Raw genomic sequence first — 24762 nt, forward strand, 5'->3', positions numbered from 1 at the left:
AAAATACTCCAAGAAACAACAAACAAGCAAAAAATCCATTCAAGTCACCAAAACCCCACTTGTCAAGCCAAACGTTTTTCAAAACCAACCAAAGAAACCAATTAAACCCTACGTCATACCTCATAAACAGGTTTCCAAACAAAAACCAAAAACTTTTCTAAAACCACTTTCAAGATATCACTTTTTATCATTCAAGGAACTTTCAATAACCATCACATCAGAAAGTTTCTAACCATCATCATCAAAAATCTTTTCAAAACCTCCCATCACATCCCAGATATGAAGAAAACTGTTCAAACAAACCTTCACATCTAGGATATCTTTCACCAAATCACAGATCTTATCAACCCACAGGTTTTCAAAAACAAATCACATTTTGGGTAAACTTGATAAATCAAATCACACCTCAACCATTCCATCCTCATAAACCAAACTCTTAAAACAACACGAAGTTAAATGCTAATAAATATTCATTAAGCAAAGCACCCAAAATAACAACTGACAAACCAGGACCCATTCAGATTTGGGTACCTAAACTTTTTGTCTGATTGTAGGTCCTTAATGCTGGAGAACCCAATGATGATACATGGTATATTGATAGTGGCTGCTCCAAGCATATGACAAGAAACCGGAACTACTTACGTGACTTCAAACCTACACAAACCAATCAAGATGTTACCTTCGGCAACAACATGACAGCAAAAATCAAGGGTTATGGAAACATAACAAATGGTAATTTCACCATAAAGAAGGTTGCCTTTGTCGATGACCTGAAACACAACCTCATCAGTGTTTCTCAACTGTGTGATAACAATCTTGAAGTTTTGTTCACCAAACAACGAAGCTTGATCATGGACGCCAAAACCAAAGATGTTATAGTTGATTCTGACCGTGCCGGAAATATGTATCCACTTGACATGGATCTTATCTATGGTAAACCCGATATATGTATGCTATCTAAAGCCCCAACTGATATTAGTTGGTTATGGCACCGCCGCCTTTCCCATCTAAACTTTGGGTACATCAACAAACTGATCGGCGATGATCTTGTTCGAGGGCTACCACTTCTGAAGCTTGATAACGAAACTCTTTGTGCCGCATGTGAAAAAGGAAAACTTTTTAAATCCACTCACAAAAGCATCTCAGAATCTAGTGTATCCGAACCAATAGAATTGTTGCATATAAACCTTTGTGGCCCTGCAAAAACCCAAACCATACAAGGGAAGATGTACATTCTCGTTGTCGTTGATGGTTTCTCGCGCTTTAGTTTAGGTTTACTTTGTATCCTAAATCATCATATATTATCAGATATCAAATATTTCACACACAAAAATATATTTAATACTTTAATAAATACTTGTATTAAAGTCATGTTCATGAAAGGGACTATGCAGTCACTTGTTAAAGTGATGATTTCAAACTCGGGTAGCACTTCGCTTCTAATAATTCTATTTTCCTTCGACGAAACCTAGTATCATTACCGCTAGATTTAAGTATAATATTTATTGCGACTATTTATGAGCGATATTGTTTTATAAGTATTAAACAATACTTTTCAACAACTATGTACAGACAGGGGTCAAACACGAAACACCGGAGGGCAGGACCATTTTGACATTTAAGCACTTTTGAAATCCAACAACCTTATGCAGCCTTTCAAACCAGATTCCCCATACCGCGAGTAGTTAAAAGATATTATAATAACACTTTGTATATTTTATAATACTTACATTTATTGCTTATAAGTTCATAATAATGATATTGAACTTAAACATAAGCTATACTTAAAGTAGGGAAAGTGTAACTCACTTACTTGGAGGTTTGGCTAGGAACCGGGATCTGCGGGGGTAGAACTTCCGAGCCTAAAGCTCTTCTTCTCGGAGCCTTCTGGAACTCTTAGCACTTGGGAAGTACTAGGTATTGGGAGGGGTTTAGAGAGATGTTTGAGAGAGAAAGAAAGGTGAAGGTGTGAAGAAATGTGAAGAACCTCGCATCTTATTTATAAGTTGGAGCTGGGCAGTACGTTGGGCATACCCTCAGAGTACTTTGCGCATACAAAGGGCTACACGGCGCGTAGATGGCCAGGTGTTGGTCATCCGAAGCGAGGTCGTGTGGAGGAAGCAAGGGCCAAGATCAAGCCACGCCACCCTCCTTCGCATCAGCCTATTTTTGACTTCTAAATTCCGTAACTTTTGCAAACGAACTCTGTCTTTGACGTTCTTTATATCCACGCGTAGGTGGTAATGTAACCTACGACTTTCATTTAGACTTCGTTGGCTAATTTTCATTTTATACTTAAATTTATATTTTATCAGGCTTAGATGGGTAACTCCGTTAAAAATTCACACTTTTGTCATCCGACGTCCGTTTTCGTCTGTATTTATATCGTTGAGCTCCTATTAATGATTTTTTCAATTATCGTTTAGGTTGTGTCGGCTAAAAATCGATCGATCTAAAATTCAAATTTCGGGTTATGCACTGCTATGATAAATCTTACAAAATCATAACTTCCTTATACGAAGTCAGATTTGGACGTTCTTTTTATGCACACTCTCGGTTTAATGTATACTGCGACTTTCGTTTAGATCACTAAGGCTAAAAATTATTTTATCGCAAACTCACTTTTTACGTCACACATCATTGTGTCGGTTTGGTTGCGAAACTTCGACATGTCATAACTTCTTCGTCATAAATCGGATATCAGCGTTCTTTAAATGTACAGAACCCCGTGACATATACTATAACTTAGTTAAGATTATTTATTCTACATAATCTTCTATCAAAAAGTCATTTTTGACGCTTATTGTCTCTAAATTGACTAGTCCGAATCTAAGGGCGTTACATTATGTATATGCTTTCTCTTTTTCTTCTAATAATCAAATGTCATATGTTTGCATTGCCAAACATTGCTTTTCTTGCTTCAGGTCTTTTGTATAAAGTTTTACTCATTCACAATTGCATCTACAGGTAGACTTATATACACAATACACATTAATTAAAAATATTTACTTTGTTATTTCTTTATTTTAATTTATCATCCAACATTGCATCTTCTAGGAGGGATAATGTCACTGTAGCACATGAAACTTTTTATGTTTGGCTAATTTGGTCCATCAAGTTTTTTTGGTACATTAGACCACTAAAATCGTAATTGACCTATTAATTACACCACTATCTAAAAAATTAGAAGGTTTACCGGTTACAATGCCTATGTGGCACGCTGATGTGTCCAATAAACTTATGTGGGATGCTTATGTGTCAAAGAAGTCCACTTTTCGAACTAGGCTTATTAATTGAAACCCTCAATCGGACCTCCATTAAAGTGTTACTTACCCTTTTTTGAAAAGTCAAAGACTTCCCCCCGATTATTTCCGTCCTGAAGAACAATGTCTTCAATCTCTTCCACCTCAAGGAATCAGCTACAAGTAACTCATGTTCAGTCGCGAGAAGGGGTAGAGGTTTGTGATTGTGGCGTTCCAGCTATAGAACGAACGTGTTGGAAGATAACAAACCCTGGGAGGCATAGGTCCCGATACTCCTGATCTTGATAACTTACTATTTTAGGGTTTGCTGTGTTGTTTCTTCATGTAAAGACAATCATGGTGGATTAGTATTTTTTTGCTTAAAAAACCCTAATTTTATTTGCTTTTTGACAATGATTTGTGATTGTGAATCATACCCATTTCATTAGTACATTAAAGGTAGCTTATTTGTGATTGTGAATCAAAACCTAATTTTATTTGCTTTGTATAGACTAGGTTGAAGAAATGTAGCTTCTTTGAATGGAAAGATGAAGAACAGGCAGAAGGGTACTACAAAAACCTTCTATATTCTCTGAAGCAGAAACTGGATGCTAAAGAGGATTTGTCTGAGATGAACAATTTGAGGAGAAAGATTGTTGAAGTGGAGTTTCTGTTGTCACAGGAGTAGTATAAGGCGGCAAGGAGTGAGAAAGAAGTTTATGATGCAAGGAAGGTAATAGACAGGTATAGGATGATAGTTTCCTTGTTGTTTGCTTGCTTGGTCATTTGTGTTTTGAAGTTAGGGGGTGATTGTACTTAGTTAGGTTGGTTGTTGTAAGCTTTTGTTTTTTGGGATCCCATGTATTTTTTGTAAAGGCGGACTAGAAAGTCAGTAATGATGGGCATTTTGTATGTTTTGAAGCTGCGTTTAGTTACAAGTTGGGGCTATCAACCTTGATGTGTTTATGTTGTAAGGTGGTAAGTCCCTAATGAAAGGGCATATGATAACTAATGTAAAAAAATATTGAAAGTCCCAATTGTAGGGCATTTTGTATAATCAGATGTTGATGTTATTGAAACATATGCATGGCTTGTATTCCCAACAATTATATTTAATTAAATTGGTTGTTGTGCATGTTTTCATTTTGGGAACAATTTAGAAAGTGGTCCATGTGGAATTACACTATATGTATGGGGACCATTTGTAGTTAGTAGTCAGTAGGTGTTTTTATAATGGAAAAATGGGATCTTTGAACCCATTATAGAACCATATCCGGGACCATATAAAACATTCACATGCATGCACATTATTCCAAATTTTTCCATGCAGAAATATTCAAACCCATATGTCATGAATTTACGTAAAAAGGCACATACTTTCAAAAGGCACCATCCATACATAAATGACCAAAATACTCTTTTATGTCAATAGTGAACTTAAAAAGGCACCAACCATACATAAATGACCAAAATACCCTTTTATTTCAATAGTGAACTTAAAAAGGCACCATCCATACATAAATGACCAAAATACCCTTTTTTGTCAAGAGTGTACTTAGAAACGAACCATACATACATAAAAGCAAATTACCATCATCCTAATACATAAACTTTAAATCCAAATGACCATGATCCTAATACATAAACTTTAAATCCAAATTACCATCATCCTAATACACAAACTTTAAATCCAAATTACCCTCAGCCTTACACACATACTTTAAATCCAAATAACACAAAGTAAAAAATCAACACTAATCAATTACAACAACTTTTCCTTTAGAATTTCCTGGATCATTAACACTACCAATTGTTTTGCCTAATTTCAGCTTCAATATTCTCTCTGGCTTTCTTCTCCTTATCCTCTTCAAAATATCTGAAATTGGCCTAACCCTTACCAACTGAACCTGGATAATATGAACAACCTCTTGAATTTGTACATTATCAACAACTTGGACATTAGGATTAACCTCTTGAACATTACCACCCTCCTTAGCTTCCTCACCCACAACACCCTCCTCAGCTTCCTCACCCACAACAACTTATTCACCCTCATTACCTTCATAACTTCTAGGTGGAGTAAATTGCATAGAATGACTAAAATCCCCTGCACTACTAGATTCAAAATCAGTAGGAGTAACTTGCATATCATTTTTAGTTTTATCCGTCTCAATTGGAGTCATTTCAAACTCTTCATGTTGTTGTGGTTCACTTGTACTGCCCTATATGGCATGATATAATTATGTTAGTAACAAATCATATGTAAATAAATTTAAATTTTAAATGGTTTTACCTGTCCTGTAATTTGCTTCACACGAACTTTTTGTTTCTTCTGTTTCTGCACATTTAACTTTTGGGGCATTCTCTGTGGACAAGTGGCCTTGTTGTGACCTATCTCCTTGCAAATACTACATTTGATTTTCTTCCTAGCCTGAGAAACCTTGTGTATTCCTGTATTCTCTGTAGTGGATTTCTTCCTCTTAGTAGCTGGCCTACCCGACATCCTTCTACTAATAAGAGGCAATGGTGGAGTATAATTTGTATCTGGCCACATATGACTGCTATTCATGGGGGCAATTATGTAATTGTATGCCTTCCTAAATGTGGTTGTGCTAAACATGTTGTCTACATAGGCTTCTACATCCCTATTAAGAAAGGATATGCTAGTTATAGAATGAGCACATCCATATCCATTCAACTGCCACAACCTACATGAACATGTTTTCCTTTCCAAGTCCACCTCATATGCATCTGTTACTCCCCTTACCTCAAGCTGGTTTAATCCACTAGGTAGTACCTGATAATGCCTTTGAATTTTTTTAAGCAAATTCACCTTATCCCTTATCTCTGGAAAAATATGATTTCCCAATTATTTTCCCTTTAATTTCATGTTGTAGATTATGTCCATCATGTATAATCTTAACTCCTCTAACATGGTTATTATGAGCTTCTTCCTGGCATCTACTATTACAACATTAAAACTTTCTAAGAAGCCATTTTCAACAGCATCACAACACCTTCCAGCTTGAAAGAAAGCTCTTGACCATGTTTTAGGATCTTTCTCCATGAGATATTTATGGGCATCTGGGTTCAATGTCTCAATTTCCTTCATCACAACTTTAAGAGCATGCTCAGTTGTGGCTTTATATGCTCTCCAAAACAAGGTATGATATATGGCACCAGTGAATCTCTTCTGTAAATTCTGGCAAATTTGTCTAGCACACTACCTGTGATCTACATATGGAAGAAACTCTTTAACACCCTCTATCAAACCCTGTATTAATACAAAAGGTTTAAATCAGATAGTATAAAATAAATATAAATGAATCACTATGTAAAATACTAACTGTCACACCCCAAAACCGATAACGGCGGAATACGTTTCGGGGTGGAGGACGTCATGTACAGTATCATCACAATTGTATAATAGTAAAAACAAGAAACATACAACCATTTCATTTACATAGTGAGTTTAATTACAAGTGTGTTCTGTAAAGTTCAACAAACAACAAAAGTAACACAAAAATAAGAGATGGATCTTGTATGCTCCACCATCTCCAAAATGCTGCACCTGTACCTGTCTATTTTTGACCTGAGGATACAAGTTATTTTGAAAACGAGTATCAGCATAAAGATGGTGAGTTCATAAGAGTTTTAGTGGAGTTTTTGTATAAAATGCATTAGAACAGATAGTATGAGAAGCTGCAATTCACATTCATAAGTAGTAGAAAACCCTAGAAAATCCTATATTTTCCAGAAAATACAGCGTATGTGAAAAACCTTTAAATTGTATGAAATTTTCATCATTGAAAACCGGTTGTTGTAAAAGTATATTAGTGAATCTCCAATAGGTAGTGTAATAGGAAAAGTTATGCCTGTTATCAGTAATAGTGGTGCAGGCTCCCATTAGTAATAGATACTTATTTACTTCGGGATATTAACTTATACTTTAGTTTTAGTATTTTAGTGTGGAGTTAGTGTATTCCTTGTATGCGACTGATAGTGTGAGTAATAGAGTAACCCATGACCTTCCCGGTCATGAACAATATAGTGAAGTAGTGTCATCCCTGTGCCTGCACAGCTCGGACTGAAGTTAACAGTTCGGATGTAATAGTGTCTGCCCCGTATAGATCTATACATGTAGCGTCGTCTTCCTGTCGGAAAACTCTGGGCATAGTATGTAGCGAGTAGAGTATCTTGTAGTGAATTTGTGTGTATCTTCCTGATTAGTGCTTTCTCTTGTATTATAATGTAGTAGTCTTTTATGTAGTATATAGTGTGTTCTCTTATTATTGTATCGTCTCATAATAGTATGTATTATAGTATGTAGAGTAGTGGCAGTAGCGAGTAGTAGTGACCTTAACTATACCTATTATAGTTAACTTAGTGTATCTGGTTCTTGGAAATTGTGTAGTATAGGCATCGAACGAGATGAAAGTACTTGTATCCAACACTAATATACATGATATATAACTAAGAAATCAACGACAGTCGGACGGATAACAACTACCCTAAGTCCACAATCAAACAAGAACAGGAAATAAGGCGAGCTATCGGTCCTAAGTCCTTCAAGTCTTACTTATATAAATATATCAGTGTGGTTACGTTTTATAAGAAAACTTATTTAGTAAAAATATAATTCAAAGAAAACATTTGGAAAAATAGTTTATTTAGCCAAAATAGTTTTGAAAATGCAAAGTTCTTTTATAAGGCGTAGTGATAAATCACATGTGATTTGAACTACGGATAGTGAATCACATGTGATTAATTTTCATAAACATGTATATTTGACTTGTATCCCCCCCTAAAACATATAAAAAACATTTGAAAGGTTCATTTAAGGGGTATGAACTCACCTGAAACCGAGTAAATCGGGTAAATCGGGTGAAAGTGTCGGTTGAGCGTTTGGTACCAAATAAGGACTTGTACACCTTTTAAGACCCTATTAGCATATGGAATATGTTTTTTACAAGAAATTAGTCATTTTATGCTTTTTATTAAAACATTTAGATATTCTAGCATTGATTCGGGGTCTTAGGGCTTAGAAGTGGTTCTCGGGGATTGTACAAGGCCAAAAAGGGGTTACGGGGAAGTCCAAGAGCTTACTCCCTTGGAGTTTACGGCCCAGAGGCCACTCCTTGGGATTTTATGGCCATAAGCCCCTAGGCTTGGCCGTGAACTCTTGTTCACTCCCAAAAATGGATGCTAAGGCCCTTAAATCAATCCCATATAATTTCTAGTGAAGGTCTAGGGCAATTTAGGGGGTTTAAACCTCCATTTGGTGTTGTTTGGGGGAGTTTATGGTCCTAGCTTATGCTTGGGCCATAAACTCTATATTATCCCTCAAAATGTGTTGTTTAATGGCCCTAAGCATTTCCTAAAATCATATCTTAATTCTAACATGCCTTGGGTGAGTTTTTGGGACAATTTGACATGGAAAAAGGGTGTTTACGACCTAATAACATGCTTGGGCCGTAAACCCTCTTTTATGCTCTAAAAACTTGTGTTTTGATGTCCAAACCCTCTTAGGTAATTTCCTTAATTAGTACACAAGCCTAAAGGAAGGAAAAATAGGACTTTGGCCATGTTTTGGGGTGTTTACGGCCTAAGGAGCTTCTTAGGCCGTAAACTCCTTGTTTACCCCTCAATCATATGATTTTTGTGCTATAAATACAATGATGCATGTTTAGAACAAGTTAGGGAGGAATATCTTACGTTTGGAAGCCGGAAATCGCGGTTTTGGAGTTGAAATCGGGTCTAGAGAGAGAAAGTAGTGAGAGAGAGTGTGTGGGTGGTAAAAAGGATGCAAAGTGGTATTCACTTCCTTTATATATGCCTCGGGTATTGCACCCGGTACATGACTACCCGATGCTAAAGTTTAACGGGGTTAAAACTTTTTACCCGGGTGAAGTGGTTGGAAAGTAATATAACTTTATTTTGTTAAACGGGATTAACATTTAACAAGTTATATTTACTTATACCAAATAATAATGATATGAAATATAAATAAATAGATATTTATTTATTGACGACTCCAAACATTACGGAACTTTTTATAAAGCGACGAATTCCGTTAGCGAAAACAGGATTATGTAACGGAATAACATTTGGGTTGTCACACTAACCTTATGTTGGTCTAACATTAAAGTGAAACCATTGCCTAAATTCAAGTCCAAATCATAAATGAGAAGCTCTAAAAACCACTTCCAATTCTGCTTGTCCTCCAGACTAACCACTGCCCAAGCAATAGGATATATCTTGTCATTTGCATCCCTCCCAATAGCACAAAGCAATTCCCCCTTACAAACACCTTTAAGAAAACATCCATCAAGACCTATTATCCTTCTACAACCTTCAATCCAACCTTGTTTAAATCCTTGAAAACAACAATAGAACTTGCTAAAATATTTCTTTCCATCTGGACCATCCTCCACATCTAGTTTCACAGTTGAACCAGGATTTGTCCTTAAAATCTCATGACCATTTGACCATAGCTTACCATAATGTTCAACAAGGCTACCTTCAACAAGATTCGGTGCATACTTCTTTGTTCTTCTACATTGCCCCATACTACCTTGATACCAAACTTGGCCATTACCTTAACCCTAAGCTTCCTTACACTTATTTTCTGACTTTGTACAATCTCTTTGGTATGGTGACTCCCGATCAATGCATATGTCATCAATGATCCAAACTTGAAGTTCCTAGCACAATTATGCTAGCTTTTAGTGACTTGATTTGGAAACTCTCTTCATCAATCATTCAAGAAGACCATAATCTAAATGTGCAAGCACCCTTGCTACACCTCACCAAAAGTCTTTTCCTATCATTTTTTTTTCAAAACACAATTGATATCCATTAGCTATAGCATAGTTGCACAACATTGATTTTACTTGCCCTGGACCCTTAAATTTCATCCCTAGAATTGGTTTTTGTTTTTTCCAGTGTAATAGTTTATTAAATATGGAATGACTTTAACTGTTAACTTCAACTTCCCTTCCATTATCATCATCTACAATGTTGTTATCCTCCTCATCATCAACACATAACTTACTCAAGAAAGAATCATTTGATGTCCTATTCATATGCACTACATCCTCATTAAATTCAAAGGCAACATTCCTAAGTTCATCTATGTTATCTTCATTTTCACCATTAATACAAGACTCATGTTCACCATCATCATTATCTTCATCATCAAGCCACCCATCAGCACCAACCCCAATAAGCATAAAAAATAAAAGCAGTATATTCCACATCATCTGAAATGGGATTAAGCCCTTCCATCAGGGAATTGCCTGGTTCACAGTAGAAAAACTTTTTACACTCTTCTTGCATGAAATGTTCACAGAAGGTCACAAACTCAGAATAAGTCATAGAAGAAAAGTCGATGTCATTGAAGATGGTTTTAACACCACCAGTGTAAGAGAAAGGATTTTGATTAAATACCCCTTGGTATTTGATTTCCACCATCGGAAACACTCCATTAGGTTCTGATTGTGTCATTGTTGTGACTTCTTTGTTTCTTCAGCTCGATCACAGGAAAGCTTCACAAATCTTAAATCAGTTTCTTTTATAGTTGAATAATGAAGACAAGTGAAGTTCGATAGCTGAATACGAAAGGCTTTAAGCTTCGTATATCATTAATTGACGTGGCATATTTCACGTGGCATCGGATTAGACAAAAAATATATATTAATTGACATATATAAAATGTCAACCGGGAAACCGTTTAAAAGTAGATAAAATGACTAAATTAATAGGTCAATTACGAGTTTAGTGGTCTAATGTACCAAAAAAAAACTTTAATGGCCAAATTAGCCTAATGTAAAAGTTTCATGTGCTACAGTGACATTATCCCATTCTAGGATGTCCGATGAACAATTTCTTTTAGAAACATTTTTTTATAATTTATTATAAAACAATTTATTAGCTTTAAAAATTAAAAAAGTTATATCTTTGGACTCACCCAATTATGTTTATTTCCATTGAAACATATTTCTTGTGTAATCATAAAGGTTTAATTTACATTTTCTTTTTCGTGTTTCATAAATTTTGAGAGGTTATGGTGGTAATTCATGGTAGCAGGTGACGTCTGCATCCCATTGGAGCATGATGATAATCAAATAATATGACCATACGTGATGCAAATAAGTTATCATAATGGCTACTTGATCAATAAGTACAATTAGATCGTTGAAAGTGCTTTGAAAACTTTCTTTTTTTAATTCACCATGATTTAAAATCATATTATTACAGTTACTTCCAAGGTTTTTTTTTCAACTTAAGGAGAATTTTATTTTCATTTTAGAAAAAATAATCTATTAATTTGTTATAAAAATGATATTTGCAGTTTTAAATAACAACCCACATTAGAACTACTTATGTTTCTTGAAATTCTTTGTCAAATTGATTTAATTTTAATGGATTGTTCCTCTTTAGGCATCAATTGTTGAAGCTGTAAAATTATTTTAACTACAATCATTTTCTTATCTTTTCCAATTTTGGGTTATGCAGTGATTATGATGGATATAAGAAATCAACACGAATGAAGATTGTAACTAATCTGACAGAAATTTGTGGTTTTAACCACCAATAATATTTTATTCTTGTACAAAATGGAGGTGATATTCTTCACATTTGCTAGAAGAAGACATTTTGTGCAAAGTTATTGCAAATTTTTTATATTCAAGGCCTAAAACTTTAAAATATGATGGTTGTAAGGTGTCTGCAATATATAAACCACTTAGGGTCCGTTTGATATGTACCTAACTGAGTCCGGTCAGCATTTTTGGCTGACTCAGTCCAGTCATACCGTTTGATAAAGGGCTAAAGACGTCTCACCCAGTCCAAATCTCTGATTCGGTCGTAGAAATTTCTCTGATTCGGTCATGAGTGAAAAAGAGTCTGACTGAAAATCTCTCCACTTTACCCTTGAACGTCCCTATCGGGAACGACATCATAAACGCTCCCTTCCTCCATCGGCCCTTCCAAGCCTGTAGCCTCCTTCCTTCGACGTCTCCTCCCTCCACCTGCGTCAACGCCTTCCTCCGTTGTGCCTTCGTCTTCCTCATATAAGGGCTTTTTTCTTCAACCCTTGATTTCAATCACAGAGCCATGAATTCCTAATCTCCCTCTGATGTTAATTAATTTTTCCTTTAATTTTTGCAGGTGAGAGATTTCTTCTTCCACCCTCGATTCCATGTATGCATTCAACTTCAATCTTATTTTCTTCATCTCATTTGATTATTGTTCATTTTTTCAATCGGTGGATGAATGATTAGATGATGAAATTGATGATTGAGCGTACAAAATTGATGATCAATGAAGATTGAGATGTATTTTCTTGTTGACGCAATTGATCATCATGAACTGAAAGTTTGCATTTTCTTTTATCGGTAAGTAGCTTGTTACAAGACCTTACTATTACAACGACATGAATTTCATCAGTAAATAGCTTGTTAGATTAAAGATCGTAAATTTTTCACAGGTAGTGGACAAACACTTGGGAATATTGGTAAAACATCATATTGAGACGAGATTCATCAATAAGGTACATATGAGGTAATTATTCTTATTAATTAATGTTGATGAAAGAATTGTTTAGGTTAGAGTTCAATTATGCAAAACAACATATTGCAATCTGTTCTACAAGATCTTTCAACTTTCCGTTTTATTCATATTATGCAACTTCATCTAAAGAGGAAAAACTAACATGAATATATAATATGCCGAATTTTGATGTGCATACTCAATTGCTATTGGATGTATTTTTCACATTTATTAAGAGATTTTTTGAAAATCAAAATAGGGAGCAAGAGCTTGGAGCTGAATAATCCATTAATACAGCCAGATCATGCAAAGGTTGTTGTCTATGGAGAGCCTTGGAAGGATGGTGAGACTTTGGTCAATACTGTGGCTATAAGTGTAGATCGCATTTTTGTCACTACTAGAAAAACAGCCTTTTACGACGCGCAATGCGTGTCGTAAAATGCTCAGACGACGCGCAAATGCGCGTCAAGGAAAGCCCTGTCATAACGAGAGACGACACGCTTTTGCGCGCTGTCTATAGACGACGCGCATTTACGACATGCAATGCGTATCATTAAAACCCTTGTCAAGAAAGGCCATGTCATAACTGAAGATGACACACATTTTTGCGTATCGTAAATTTAAATGTTTAAAAAAAATAAATTTATATATTTATTAATTTTTAAATTAAGTTTGCATTTAAAATTTTTCATAATAAAAATAAAATACCATATACAAAAAAAAATCCATTGCATAATATAAAATAAAATTTCATACTCAAAAAATAAAATAAATTTCACAAATTATAATATGTCATACAAAGAATCATTAAAATGTTAAACAAAAATAATACATTGCTAACATGGGTTATACATTCCTATAAAACTAGCAAATAATCATACAACTCTGTTTCTTACTGGAATATGTGTGTAATTGTCTCCTTCATCAGTCTCCATGTCTAAAGTCGGATCTATCTTCCTAATCTATATGTATAACAAAGACACATGTGTTAAACTTGTTACCATTAACATCTGATCGTATGCACTCGAGTGTTAAACTTGTTACCATTAACATCTGATTCATAAGTCCTTTCAACAAGATTATTACCTGCATAAATGAAAACAAAAAACAAACAGGAACATTAACAGCCCAATTATGAACAATTTCACAGGATGCCAAAAGTGATGATCATTAATAAGTCCTTTCAAGGATAATTTGGTCTGGATAGAAGATTAAACTAAATACAAATCATAAAGAATCTAATAAACAGTCTTTATTATGGTGTACCTTGTCATCTTCTTCTGTGCTGCTTACAATCTGATTGGTTGATGAGTGGAAGGAAATTTTTTTATCAAGGAAGTTCATAGCTCTATCAAAAGCGTTCATGAACTGCATTTATAAATTCATGCTTTTAAAATGTAATTGTAACAAAATGTAGATATAAAATTATAAAATATTATAAATAGTTTTCTACGTAATCTTTCCTCGTTTCATATTTTAAAAGACTTATAGGTTTAAAAAAAATGGGGTATCAGATTAGAATGTGACTCGGGTTTTTTTTTTGTGTGAATAGTTTCAGGTTCTGAAAAACGGACACGTTTTCTCATTGGAACTACACAGCTTTTGATGTTGGCCAACTATCAAGTACAACCAACTATCACATTTGAAAGGCTAGATTACATTTTTTGAGATGAAGGTTTTCTAAATATGCATCTCATTTTATTAATATCTTGAACTTTTCAAGTGTAGTCAACTAAATGGAAACATGCACCATGATTTTGCACTCTATTGTTCCTACAACACCAAATACATTTCATTATTACAAAAAGAAAGCAAATACAATGACACCTAAATTTTTGCAAAAATTTTAAACTTTTAAAACCCATCTTAGAAGGACTAAATGTTAGAAAGGAGAAGTAATGAAGCTATGAGTTGAGAAAAGAGTAATCACAACAAGGTCTCTAAAACAGACCTGCTGTTCAAAACAGATTTACTCCAAAATCTAAAACAGAAACATAGCTTTAACTAAATTTTATAGGAAACTATGATTATTCAGGATTCCATAACTATAAAGAACTCCTTCTAACTCCAAAGGATGATTTAAATATGAATTTTACAAAAAGGTGTATCACTTCTGTCTCCAACAAGACAGTCAAGTGAGGTTGGCCAATTCTAGCCAACTTGTGAGTAGAATTCGTCCAAACCAAAATTCAGAGAAATAAAGAACATACAAGTGAAATTCTCAGAGTTGGAATTGAATGAAAATCATTTCCCAAGCTCCGGATATAAAATTCATATTGTGGACAATCACAGCACTAGTAAAAGCTGGTGACTGCCCACTGATCTGGAGTGTGGATCCATTCTAACCAGTTTATAATTGGAAATAACACCCCATCTGCTCCAGATCTTAAATTCATAATATTAGGAACATATAGAAACTTGGAATAACTCTGGATCCTTTTCCAAGCCTTAGAAATGATGAAAACAAAATGACATATCAGAACAGACCCAGATCAGACCTAACAGCAAAGATGCCATTCTTGCCCATAGATAAATTCCTTATCAGTGAGGTTGGCATGCTTAAGAAAGTTAGCCAAATCAATTTGTGAACTTTGGGAACTAGTTTGGGGTCCGTTTGAGTTCTATAGCTCAAGGTATGATTTTTACAAAATGACTATAGATCTGATGGAAAACAGAATCGTAGCCACCCGTGATTCCTTTTTGGCTTATCCATCCTTCTCCCTTTGAAACACATTTTTAGATGTGTTCATCATCCCAGTTTAGTCCCCATGATCATGGTGGTACTAAAAAGGGTTAGGTATCATTAGTATTTCATTTAGCCACAAGAATGTAATAATAATCAACATGAAAATAAACATAAAGCACATACAATCACCATTCTCCCTTTTAGGGTTTCCATGATCTTTTGCAACATGTAATCCCCTAGATCCATCATCCACCATACATGGGGTGAAGATAGGATCTTGAGATGATGTATAACATACAATTCTTTGCAAATAACAAAAGAGATACAAATCAAATAAGGAGTAGAAGTGAACATGAAATCATAAAACTAGAACAAGGTTATGAATCAAGTTGTAAGAAATGATAAGGAGGTTCATACCAATATGAATCAAGGCTCGAAATGAACAAGAATTATGATCCAACATGAGAATTATAAATCTTCACTAAAAAGGACACAACATAAAAAGACAAATACCTGCGACGGATGCAACCAAGAGCTAGAGCAATTGATCCAACAATAATGCTCTGGTGCGCCAGTTACATCATTAAGCAGTGATCGAGTCTAGTCAAAACAAATTAATAAATGGATCATGAGATTTTTAACACATTCTAAAATGAAATAAATAACAATATCAAAAATTTACCAATCTGGCAGTAAACATATCATTTCCAAGGCGAGCTAGAAGCCCTAGCCCTTTTGATGATGCTCTTCGTTGTGATTCACAAGTGCCAGCCTCAGCAAACAACCACCAAGATGAATAATAACCAACAGATTCAAGTTTTAACTGTATTCAAGATGAATAAGAACCAATAAATTAACTTGTTTTGAATAAACTTATAATCATATAAATCTTAAAATCCTACTAACCAAAACACTCATAGCATCGACTTTTCTCATTAAACTGGACAATCATAAGATGGTAATGAGCACCATGACAACCACTACAACTACCATCTATGCAACCATAACAACCGGAGCAAGAAGGAAAGCATACCTTAGTTCAATCCAAGCTAGGGCTTGTAAGGCCCTAAATCGTCGGTGTTGTGTGGGATGAGAAGTTGTAAGGCCCTAAATCGTCGGCTCTAGGATAGAAGTAGATGGAGCATGTACGTTCTTCACACTTTCAAGCATAATTGTAACCCAATCTTCGGCTCAAGCATAATTGTAACCCAATCATAGTCACTCAACACGAAAATATGTGATTTTGGAACGGTGGAACTCTGTGGTGAAACCAATAGCAGCTTGGAACGAGATTCAAGTAAGCCAAATTCAAGATTCGTGAAATTCTAGGGCACACGAGGCTACATGTCGCCTGAATTTCAGTCTACCGGAGTTCCGACACATAAGTCCGACTTGTACGCTTTCAGAGTTGTACTTCTTGAGATATTGTCAGGAGAAGAAGGCAAGTGAGGAATAAAGGAAGGAGTGCCGATAACTAGGCAAGGTGGCAGTCGAATGTATGGAGGGGGAAGAAAGGATCGTAATTAGGGCAAGAAGGAAAGTGGAGGATAAAACAGAAGGCAGGTGTTCAAAATTTTAGGGATTTCATTTCCCCCCCCCCCCCTATATACTAAACTCGCTTTTCATTAAAATTATAAAGCGACACTCATAGAGGACGCCCATTTAAGATACAACGCCCTCCGTGTTTTTAATTTTTTCTCGTATGACGCTAACTTAAGGGCACGTAATAATGCATGACCTAAATCCTTAAATTTTTTGAAGAGATGACACTTTTTTAACGTCACTCTCTTTTGCGTAACATAAATCAATGAGTGTCGTGGTTTGCGCGTCGTAAAAGACTATTTTTCTTGTAGTGTGTGGTGGTATATGCTGCATATGGTGGAGATAATTGTGGAGAAATGGTGGTTGTATTGGAGGGTTAAGGTTGAAGGGTGGAAAAGAGAAGTCAATTACATCATTTTGTATCTGTGTTATATGTTTATATGCATCTTTTTGAAGAATGGTTGTAAATTACATCATTTTGTAAATTACATTATTTTGATCATTTTAAATGTTTTAATAAAAAATGCAGTGTTATCGATTAAATGGTAAATTATAAAGGACTTATTATAATAAATGTTGTTTGAGGGTAATATAGTCATTTTGCATAAAGAGTCAGACGCAAAATCAAACAACAAGTTTCAGTCAGAAGTTAACTCGGTCAGAACTTCTAACTCAGTCAACTTCTAACTCAGTTAGTTCTAACCTAGTTAACAACTATCAAACGACCCTTTAGTTGGTTGTTCAGTTTTGTAGAGTGCTTGGTACTAAACCCGAGTTTACTATTGATTTTGAAAAAGCATTTTTTTAGTACCAATGAAATGTACAATACAATTTTAAATAGGTTGACTTGTTGGTGCCAGTTTTATCATTTTTAATTTGTAGTTGTTTTTGTTAAAAGTGGAGTGTTCCTTTATGGCAAAATACACAACGTTTTACTTTCATGTTGGTTTTTATTCATTTGTTTCATGTTGTTTGTATACATTATTTTTGAATGGATTTTTTTTGTGCTGATTTTTTTACCCATTTTCATTTAGACATTCAATCAATACTTCGGTTATTCACTTTTATTACGACTAATGCGAGATATAGCATCATACTTTAATTTATTTGTATTGAAATTTACAACCCTACGCATACAATTGTATTCGTATCAAGGCATTGTTTTTCTGGTGATCAAAAGGTTAACTTGTAATATTAGCAACAACTTTTCTTGATTTCTTTATTATATAACAACATACTTTCACTTTTTTGGTTTTGTTGGCATTTTAAAAGAACTTTCATAGTACACTATTTTAAGGCCACATGAATATAATTTCATTTTGTTCTTGATAATTGCAATGCCAAAAATAGCAACATCACTTGGTTCTATTATTCTTTACACTTTTTACCAACATCGACAATGTATTTTAATTTCTTAATCACCATTAAAATGCATTTGCATTTCTTTATTGATTATGCCAATTTTGGAGTATTCACCACAGGGATATCAAAATATCGCACTTTGAAAAATCAACGTATTTATAACTTTCTACTTTAATCATTTTAAATACCAAAATCTCCCTTCTCGGCTCGTGCTTAACATGGGCCTTGCCGACTTACCTAATATATATATATATATATATATATATATATATATATATATATATATATATATATATATAGGGTTAGGTTCATGTGAAACATAGAGACACAATCCTAGCAATTCATTTTAGAGATAAAAAAATATTTCTAAAATGCAAAATAAATGAAAGTTTCTGAAAAAAAATAATATTATACTGTAAGTATTCAAATTGAATTTTTAGAATGTCAGAATATTCTACTAAAATATTAAACTATAAATATTCAAAAAATTCTAATAGAATATTAGAATATTCTAAAAAATCTAAAAATTCAGATAGAATATTAGAATATTTTAACATCCACCAATTTTAGTATAATATTAGAATATTCTAACATTCTAAAAATTCGATTTGATTATTTACAGTGTAATATTTTATTAGAATATTCCACTGATATTTTAAAAAAAACGGTGATCTATTTTATTTTTTTAATTTTTTTTGTTAAATTAATTAACGAAAATAATATTAAAAAAAATAATTTTTGGATTTTTCCTATTATTTTGCGTTTTATGATTTTTATTTTTATTTTTTTGATCTCCAAAATGAGTGTCTAGGACTTGTCCCCATGTCTCACAAAATTAATATGGTTTTAAATGAACCTTTACCTATATATATATATATATATATATATATATATATATATATATATATATATATATATATATATATATATAGTTGCGGGACAAATATATCTCACTCCTTACTTCGAACCCGATAAAAAAATTCACCCGTTACCTAATAAAATTAACTGATTCCATCCAATATCAACATATTTCAGATTTCTTCGTTAGCTTCATGTTTATTTTGCCATCCTTAGGCTTATGTAACGAATATTTCAATGGATAAAAAAATATCACATTTAAACTTTTACCTATTACGTCCGTACTTTTCTTAAAGCACCGACATCGGCTTGCAAATTGGTCTTGCAAATGAAAATCAAAGGCCATGTAGACCAATCTCTTGCAACACTTGCAAGGCTTGCAAATAAAACATTATTCTATTTTTATTATTTATATATTATATATAATACAAAACCCCCATATATATATATATATATATATATATATATATATATATATATATATATATATATATATATATATAAAGGAAATTGTCAGAACTAATATTTTCAGAAAAGTTAAACTTTAGTCCCAAGATTTTTTTTTTGAACATTTAAGTCTCGATTATTTGTAAAAACATGATAATATGTCATTTTTTGTTAGAAGAAAATAAAGGACTTTTTTTTTAAAGTTTCATTCTTGCGAACGTACTCCCCAGGCAGGATACTTAACGCGTTAGCTACAGCACTGCACGGGTCGATACTTGAGCCAAAATGAAATAATCGGGACTTAAATGTTCAAAAAAAAATCTTGAGACTAAAGTGTAACTTTCCTGAAAATATTGAGATTTTTCTGACAATTTCTCATATATATATATATATATATATATATATATATATATATATAGAGAGAGAGAGAGAGAGAGGGAGATGATCAAATGAGAACACCTAAAAGATTAAGAACGCAAGAACAGTTGTAGACCAATCATTTTTAGAGGGAATAAATGAAATTTTACCATCTAATTAAATTATGATTTCCTAAATTTTAGTGATTATGATGACAATTACCCAAAATATCTCATTTTTTAGATTCTATTCTTTTAATGAACCAATAATTAATAAAATCATGATTTAATTTCTATATAAAAAAGCGTTTTTTTTTTCATTTCATTTTTCATTTTTATGTTTCATTTTTAGCAATCAAATATACAGAGAATGAATAATTTATCGGTTTACCTCATTTATTTTTTTTTTTAAAAATATCTTCATAAATAAGGATTTATACATTTCATTTTAAAATGAATAAAATTATAAATTATAAATGAATTAACTTAGATGTATTTATGAATACACTTGTAAAGTCGTAAAAGAATAAAACCCGAAAAAAAGATTATAAAATCAACTAAAATGATACTCATATGTAAATAAAACACATTTCTATTCATATAAGAATATAATTATAATAGTAAATGAATAAGTTACAATATATATTTTTTTGATATGGAAACTAGTACTACAATTACAATCATAAATGAATAAAACATCTTTGCGCTCCTTCCGAAATCTATTGGCGTCAATGTTTCATTTGGTAAATCTCTCACCTCCCACTATATGCATGTTTATTCATTGGACCTGCAAAAATGTTAAAGAAACAATTAAGTATAATTAAATAGTCATTCACACATAAATACACTGATATTCACAAATGAATACATTCTATTCATAAATAAATACAAAATAAAAATAGTGTAAAAATTATCATTTCTTATTCTTCGTTCCCTGCCAAGAATAACCACCAGGATGGGGTTGTGTTTCCGATGAAATCAAAAGAGGCAACCGCCTCTTGGCTTTTTCCCCTCACCTGCATTGTCGTGGCTGCTTTCCTTGCTCCTCTCGAACCAGCCTTATGGAGTATTCATTGATGATTAACTGCAAATAAGACATTTGACATTGTATTCATATAAGATTACAATTGAAACATAAAGGGTTTGTGACTTGTAACAACTTACTGAGTGTAAAAGAAAAGTACATCGGGTCCAACAGTTATCATATTAGCAAGAAGAACTGCTCATGCCACCAATTGCAACTAAATATGTAAACAAGCAGCCAAACAGGATGGATTGATTTCAAAGAGGTCTTCCAAGTTTCATCTTCATACAAGATCCCAATTGGAGAATGAACACAAAATTGAAGCCAATCAGGATGGATTGATTTCAAAGAGGTTGCCATCGTTAAAATTTGAACCCAACGAAACCCTAATGAAACATCCGAATAAAGAAAAAAAACAGAAGGCGGAAACTATAGGGTTTCCTTCGAATCTCAGCGATACAAATTATAGCTTCAGTTTGGCAGCCATTGTTAACATTCATTGAAATCAACTAAATTGAACAAAAGAACAACTGTATTCGCATCAAGGTTTTGAGTAATCGGAGACCGATATACCTTTGTGTGATCTATTGACCTATAATCTCTCTTGATTTTGATCGCAGAACCCGTGATTATCTAGGGTTATCACAGTGGCTGAGGCGGAGGAGGAGTGAGGACTTGAGATCCTTGTTGATCTTCTATTATTGTCGTTTCATTAATTAGGGCTCGGATCTAGGGGATAAAGATGATGTTACTAAGAAGATAGGAGAATGGTACAAAAGATGGAGATATCGGTGGAGAAGATGGTGGAACAGAGTGGGCTCATTCTGAAATCAATGTAAAAGGAGCAGTGGGAAGCGGTCGAATAGATGAGAGAAAACCGTGGGGGAGAGACCGAGTGATTTTAGGAGTTGTTTAAAATAAGAGAATGATTATTTACCATGATACCCTTTTCTTATTTTTAATTCAAATTAATTGAATTTAAACATTTTAATAATAACAAAATTTCTAATTAATTATAGCCTTAGATTTAAGATAATAGATAGATGAGATCCGTTCTCGCGTTCTCAACCTTTTAGTATGTTTATGTCATAAAAATAAATTTTTTTATTATAACATATATTGTAATACTTAAATTATAAATTAATATATAATATATAAAGAATTTTTTGATTAATTAAATAGTTGTAGATGTGGCAGTGGCATCTATCATGAGAGAGTATTTTTTAGGGTAATTATTAATCTAGCCAAATTAAGGAGCTGATTAGTAATTTTTAGCCAAAAATTAGTAAATGTCGAAATATAGCCCACGAAATCGTAGGTTTCTATATTCGTCTACTGTTTCGCCAATTCGTCTACTGTTTCGTGTTTTGTATATTTTTTTTTTTTTTTCATTTCTAAGAAACAAAACCGTAGTTTTTAAAAACTACGGTTTCCTCTCGGTTTAGCTACGGTTTTAGGAAAAAAATACGTTTTTTTTAAGTCTACTGTTTTTGGGGTTTAATCTATTGTTTTGTCAAAAAAGTTACGGTTTTGGGGTTTAATCTACTGTTTTGTTAAAAAAAGATTTCGTAGTCGACACTGCACAATCTGTGCATTGGGCACTTGTACACCGTAGGTTTTGTATGAAACCGAGGGTTTTATATTTTTTTTTTCGATTTTTTTCAAAAAAAAAACTTAACTCCATATACAAAACATACTCATAATCACAAACACGGTAAAATTTTGATGAAAAATAGACAAACCTGGTTGTTCTTCGGGTGCTCCATTGAGAGAAAAAAGTAATCAAACCAACAAAAAAAATAGGAACAAATGAGTTAATCTGAAAAATTTTACATTATATACTTTGGGCAAATGAACCACGAAAAAGTAACGGGCCCATAAAACAGTAGCCAATTAGGGGAAAAGAGTAGTCAACTGCGGAAAAGAGTAGTCAAGTGTAGGTTGACTATTATTTTGTGGACTATTTTTGGTTAAGTAGTTTTTTTTTGTTATTTTTTGATATTTAATTAAAATTTTTTGCTAGATTTGTATTTTCCATGATTTTTATTGCATTGATGTGGACCTTATTGAAAATAGTGATGTGGAACAATTAAAAGGGAAGTGGTTCGTACATAACAGTTTTTTACCATAAACAACAATCCATGCATTATATAGTTGTACAATACAACCTTTTAAAGTAAAAATTGTTATATATGGAAAAAAATTGTTATGTACGAATAACTTCCCGATTAAAAGCCTAATGTATTTGACGGATAGATATTTCAAGGATATGGATGGTCTTAACTTCTCGGGGGTGGTCTACGTAAGCATTTAATAATTCTTTAAATATTTTATTTTCCAAAAAATCCAATTTGACCACCATGTCCCCTACCCTCTATATAAATGCTTTCACCCCCTTATTCTCTCTCCTCATATCACACTTCCCTTTCCCTCCTTTCTGCAACTCAATGGCGGAAGCACACACCAAACGCCACCACGAAAATGACGGCGACTCTCAAATTGAAAATACAAAACGCCATAGAAGTTCTTACATTAATGAACAACAAGAAACTTTGCAAGATTTATCAGATTTCTTCACAAATTTTTCTTCCGACCCATTTCTTTATTTCACCCAACAACCAGATAACGCCTCAGCCTCAAACATAAAGAAAGAACTGGTCGAAGAAGATGATGAGAAAGAAAGGGCTATTAGACACCTGTTTGAAGCTTCCGACGATGAGCTAGGTATACCCAGCAGGGTTGAGGATGGCGGAGACGATGGGGAAGTTGGTGTCTGTGGCGGAGGTGGTGATGATATAGCCGGAGAAGAATACGGGGATTTTTCGTTGGCTTTATGTGATGGGTTATGGGAGCTTGAAGATGAGGCTGCTAATTATTACACTCTGTTGCAAAGTGAACTTTTTATGCAATAGTTTTCTTTTGGGGGGTTAGAAGTGATAAAACAGATTATGTTGGGGGATGTGGATGAAATGAGTGAGGTTGAAAAAGAAATGGATAAAAGTTTTGAGATTTTCATTTTGCAACCTCAAGCACTAAAATATCCCTTAGGTTATTCAAAACTTTTACAAGAAAAGAATGTGCATGACTACTTATTATATTTATTTGTTTATATGATGATTTTTTTTTTTTTTCTTTATTCGTGTCTTCATTTGATGTTCAGTTATTTAGCATTATATTAAAAAGCCCCGTCGGCCGTCGTCAAAATATTAGACCAGTTTGATACACAAGTTTTTTTAAAAAAAATTACTATATTTTATTAAGCATTATATATTTAATAATATATAAAATTAAATTTGGAAAGATTATCAATATTGGCTGTGAATAAACCAATTTTTTTCAGATTTTACAAATTATTGCGAATTCAAAAAAGATAAACCGAAAATTTTAAATTGAATTGAATTTAATACATTAATTGACAAATTACTTGAGAATTTATGGAGATATTTAAGTTTCTTTATTTTATTTTTAGATTAGATTTTTCTTTTTATAATTTAATAACAAAGCTAAAAAAACCACAATTTGTCAAGTAGATTTAAATTTAATTGAAAAAATTAAAAATATGCTATGTGGCATATTGAATTAAAGCATTGAGTGTGGACAAGTAGTCATAATATCATTTTGATGCCACCTTACATGCCACATCACCAATAATGGTATAACATCAAGTGGAAAAAATTATCACCATGTTACATC

The 24762-nt window shown here is 33.3% G+C and overlaps 2 protein-coding genes across 2 annotated transcripts; one reads left to right on the top strand and one right to left on the bottom strand.

Annotated features, from left to right (window-relative positions):
- Positions 1–4996: 4996 nt before the first annotated feature.
- Positions 4997–9811, bottom strand: LOC145098068 (uncharacterized). The gene is made up of 6 exons (XM_079035744.1): positions 9368–9811; positions 6470–6516; positions 6225–6394; positions 5536–6089; positions 5384–5464; positions 4997–5269 (listed from the first exon to the last, which is right to left on the bottom strand). Exons 1-6 carry the CDS (start codon positions 9809–9811, stop codon positions 4997–4999), a joined length of 1569 nt encoding a protein of 522 aa, XP_078891870.1.
- A 13654-nt stretch (positions 9812–23465) lies between these two features.
- LOC145101077 (uncharacterized) lies at positions 23466–24205 on the top strand. Its single transcript, XM_079038240.1, has one exon. The coding sequence runs from the start codon at positions 23517–23519 to the stop codon at positions 23979–23981; it is 465 nt and encodes a 154-aa protein (XP_078894366.1). The 5' UTR covers positions 23466–23516; the 3' UTR covers positions 23982–24205.
- The last annotated feature ends 557 nt before the right edge of the window (positions 24206–24762 follow it).

This window comes from Lactuca serriola, chromosome 4 (genome assembly GCF_051521515.1).
Source record: "Lactuca serriola cultivar US96UC23 chromosome 4, Lser_US96UC23_V15, whole genome shotgun sequence".
In the NCBI taxonomy this organism is placed as follows: domain Eukaryota; kingdom Viridiplantae; phylum Streptophyta; class Magnoliopsida; order Asterales; family Asteraceae; genus Lactuca; species Lactuca serriola.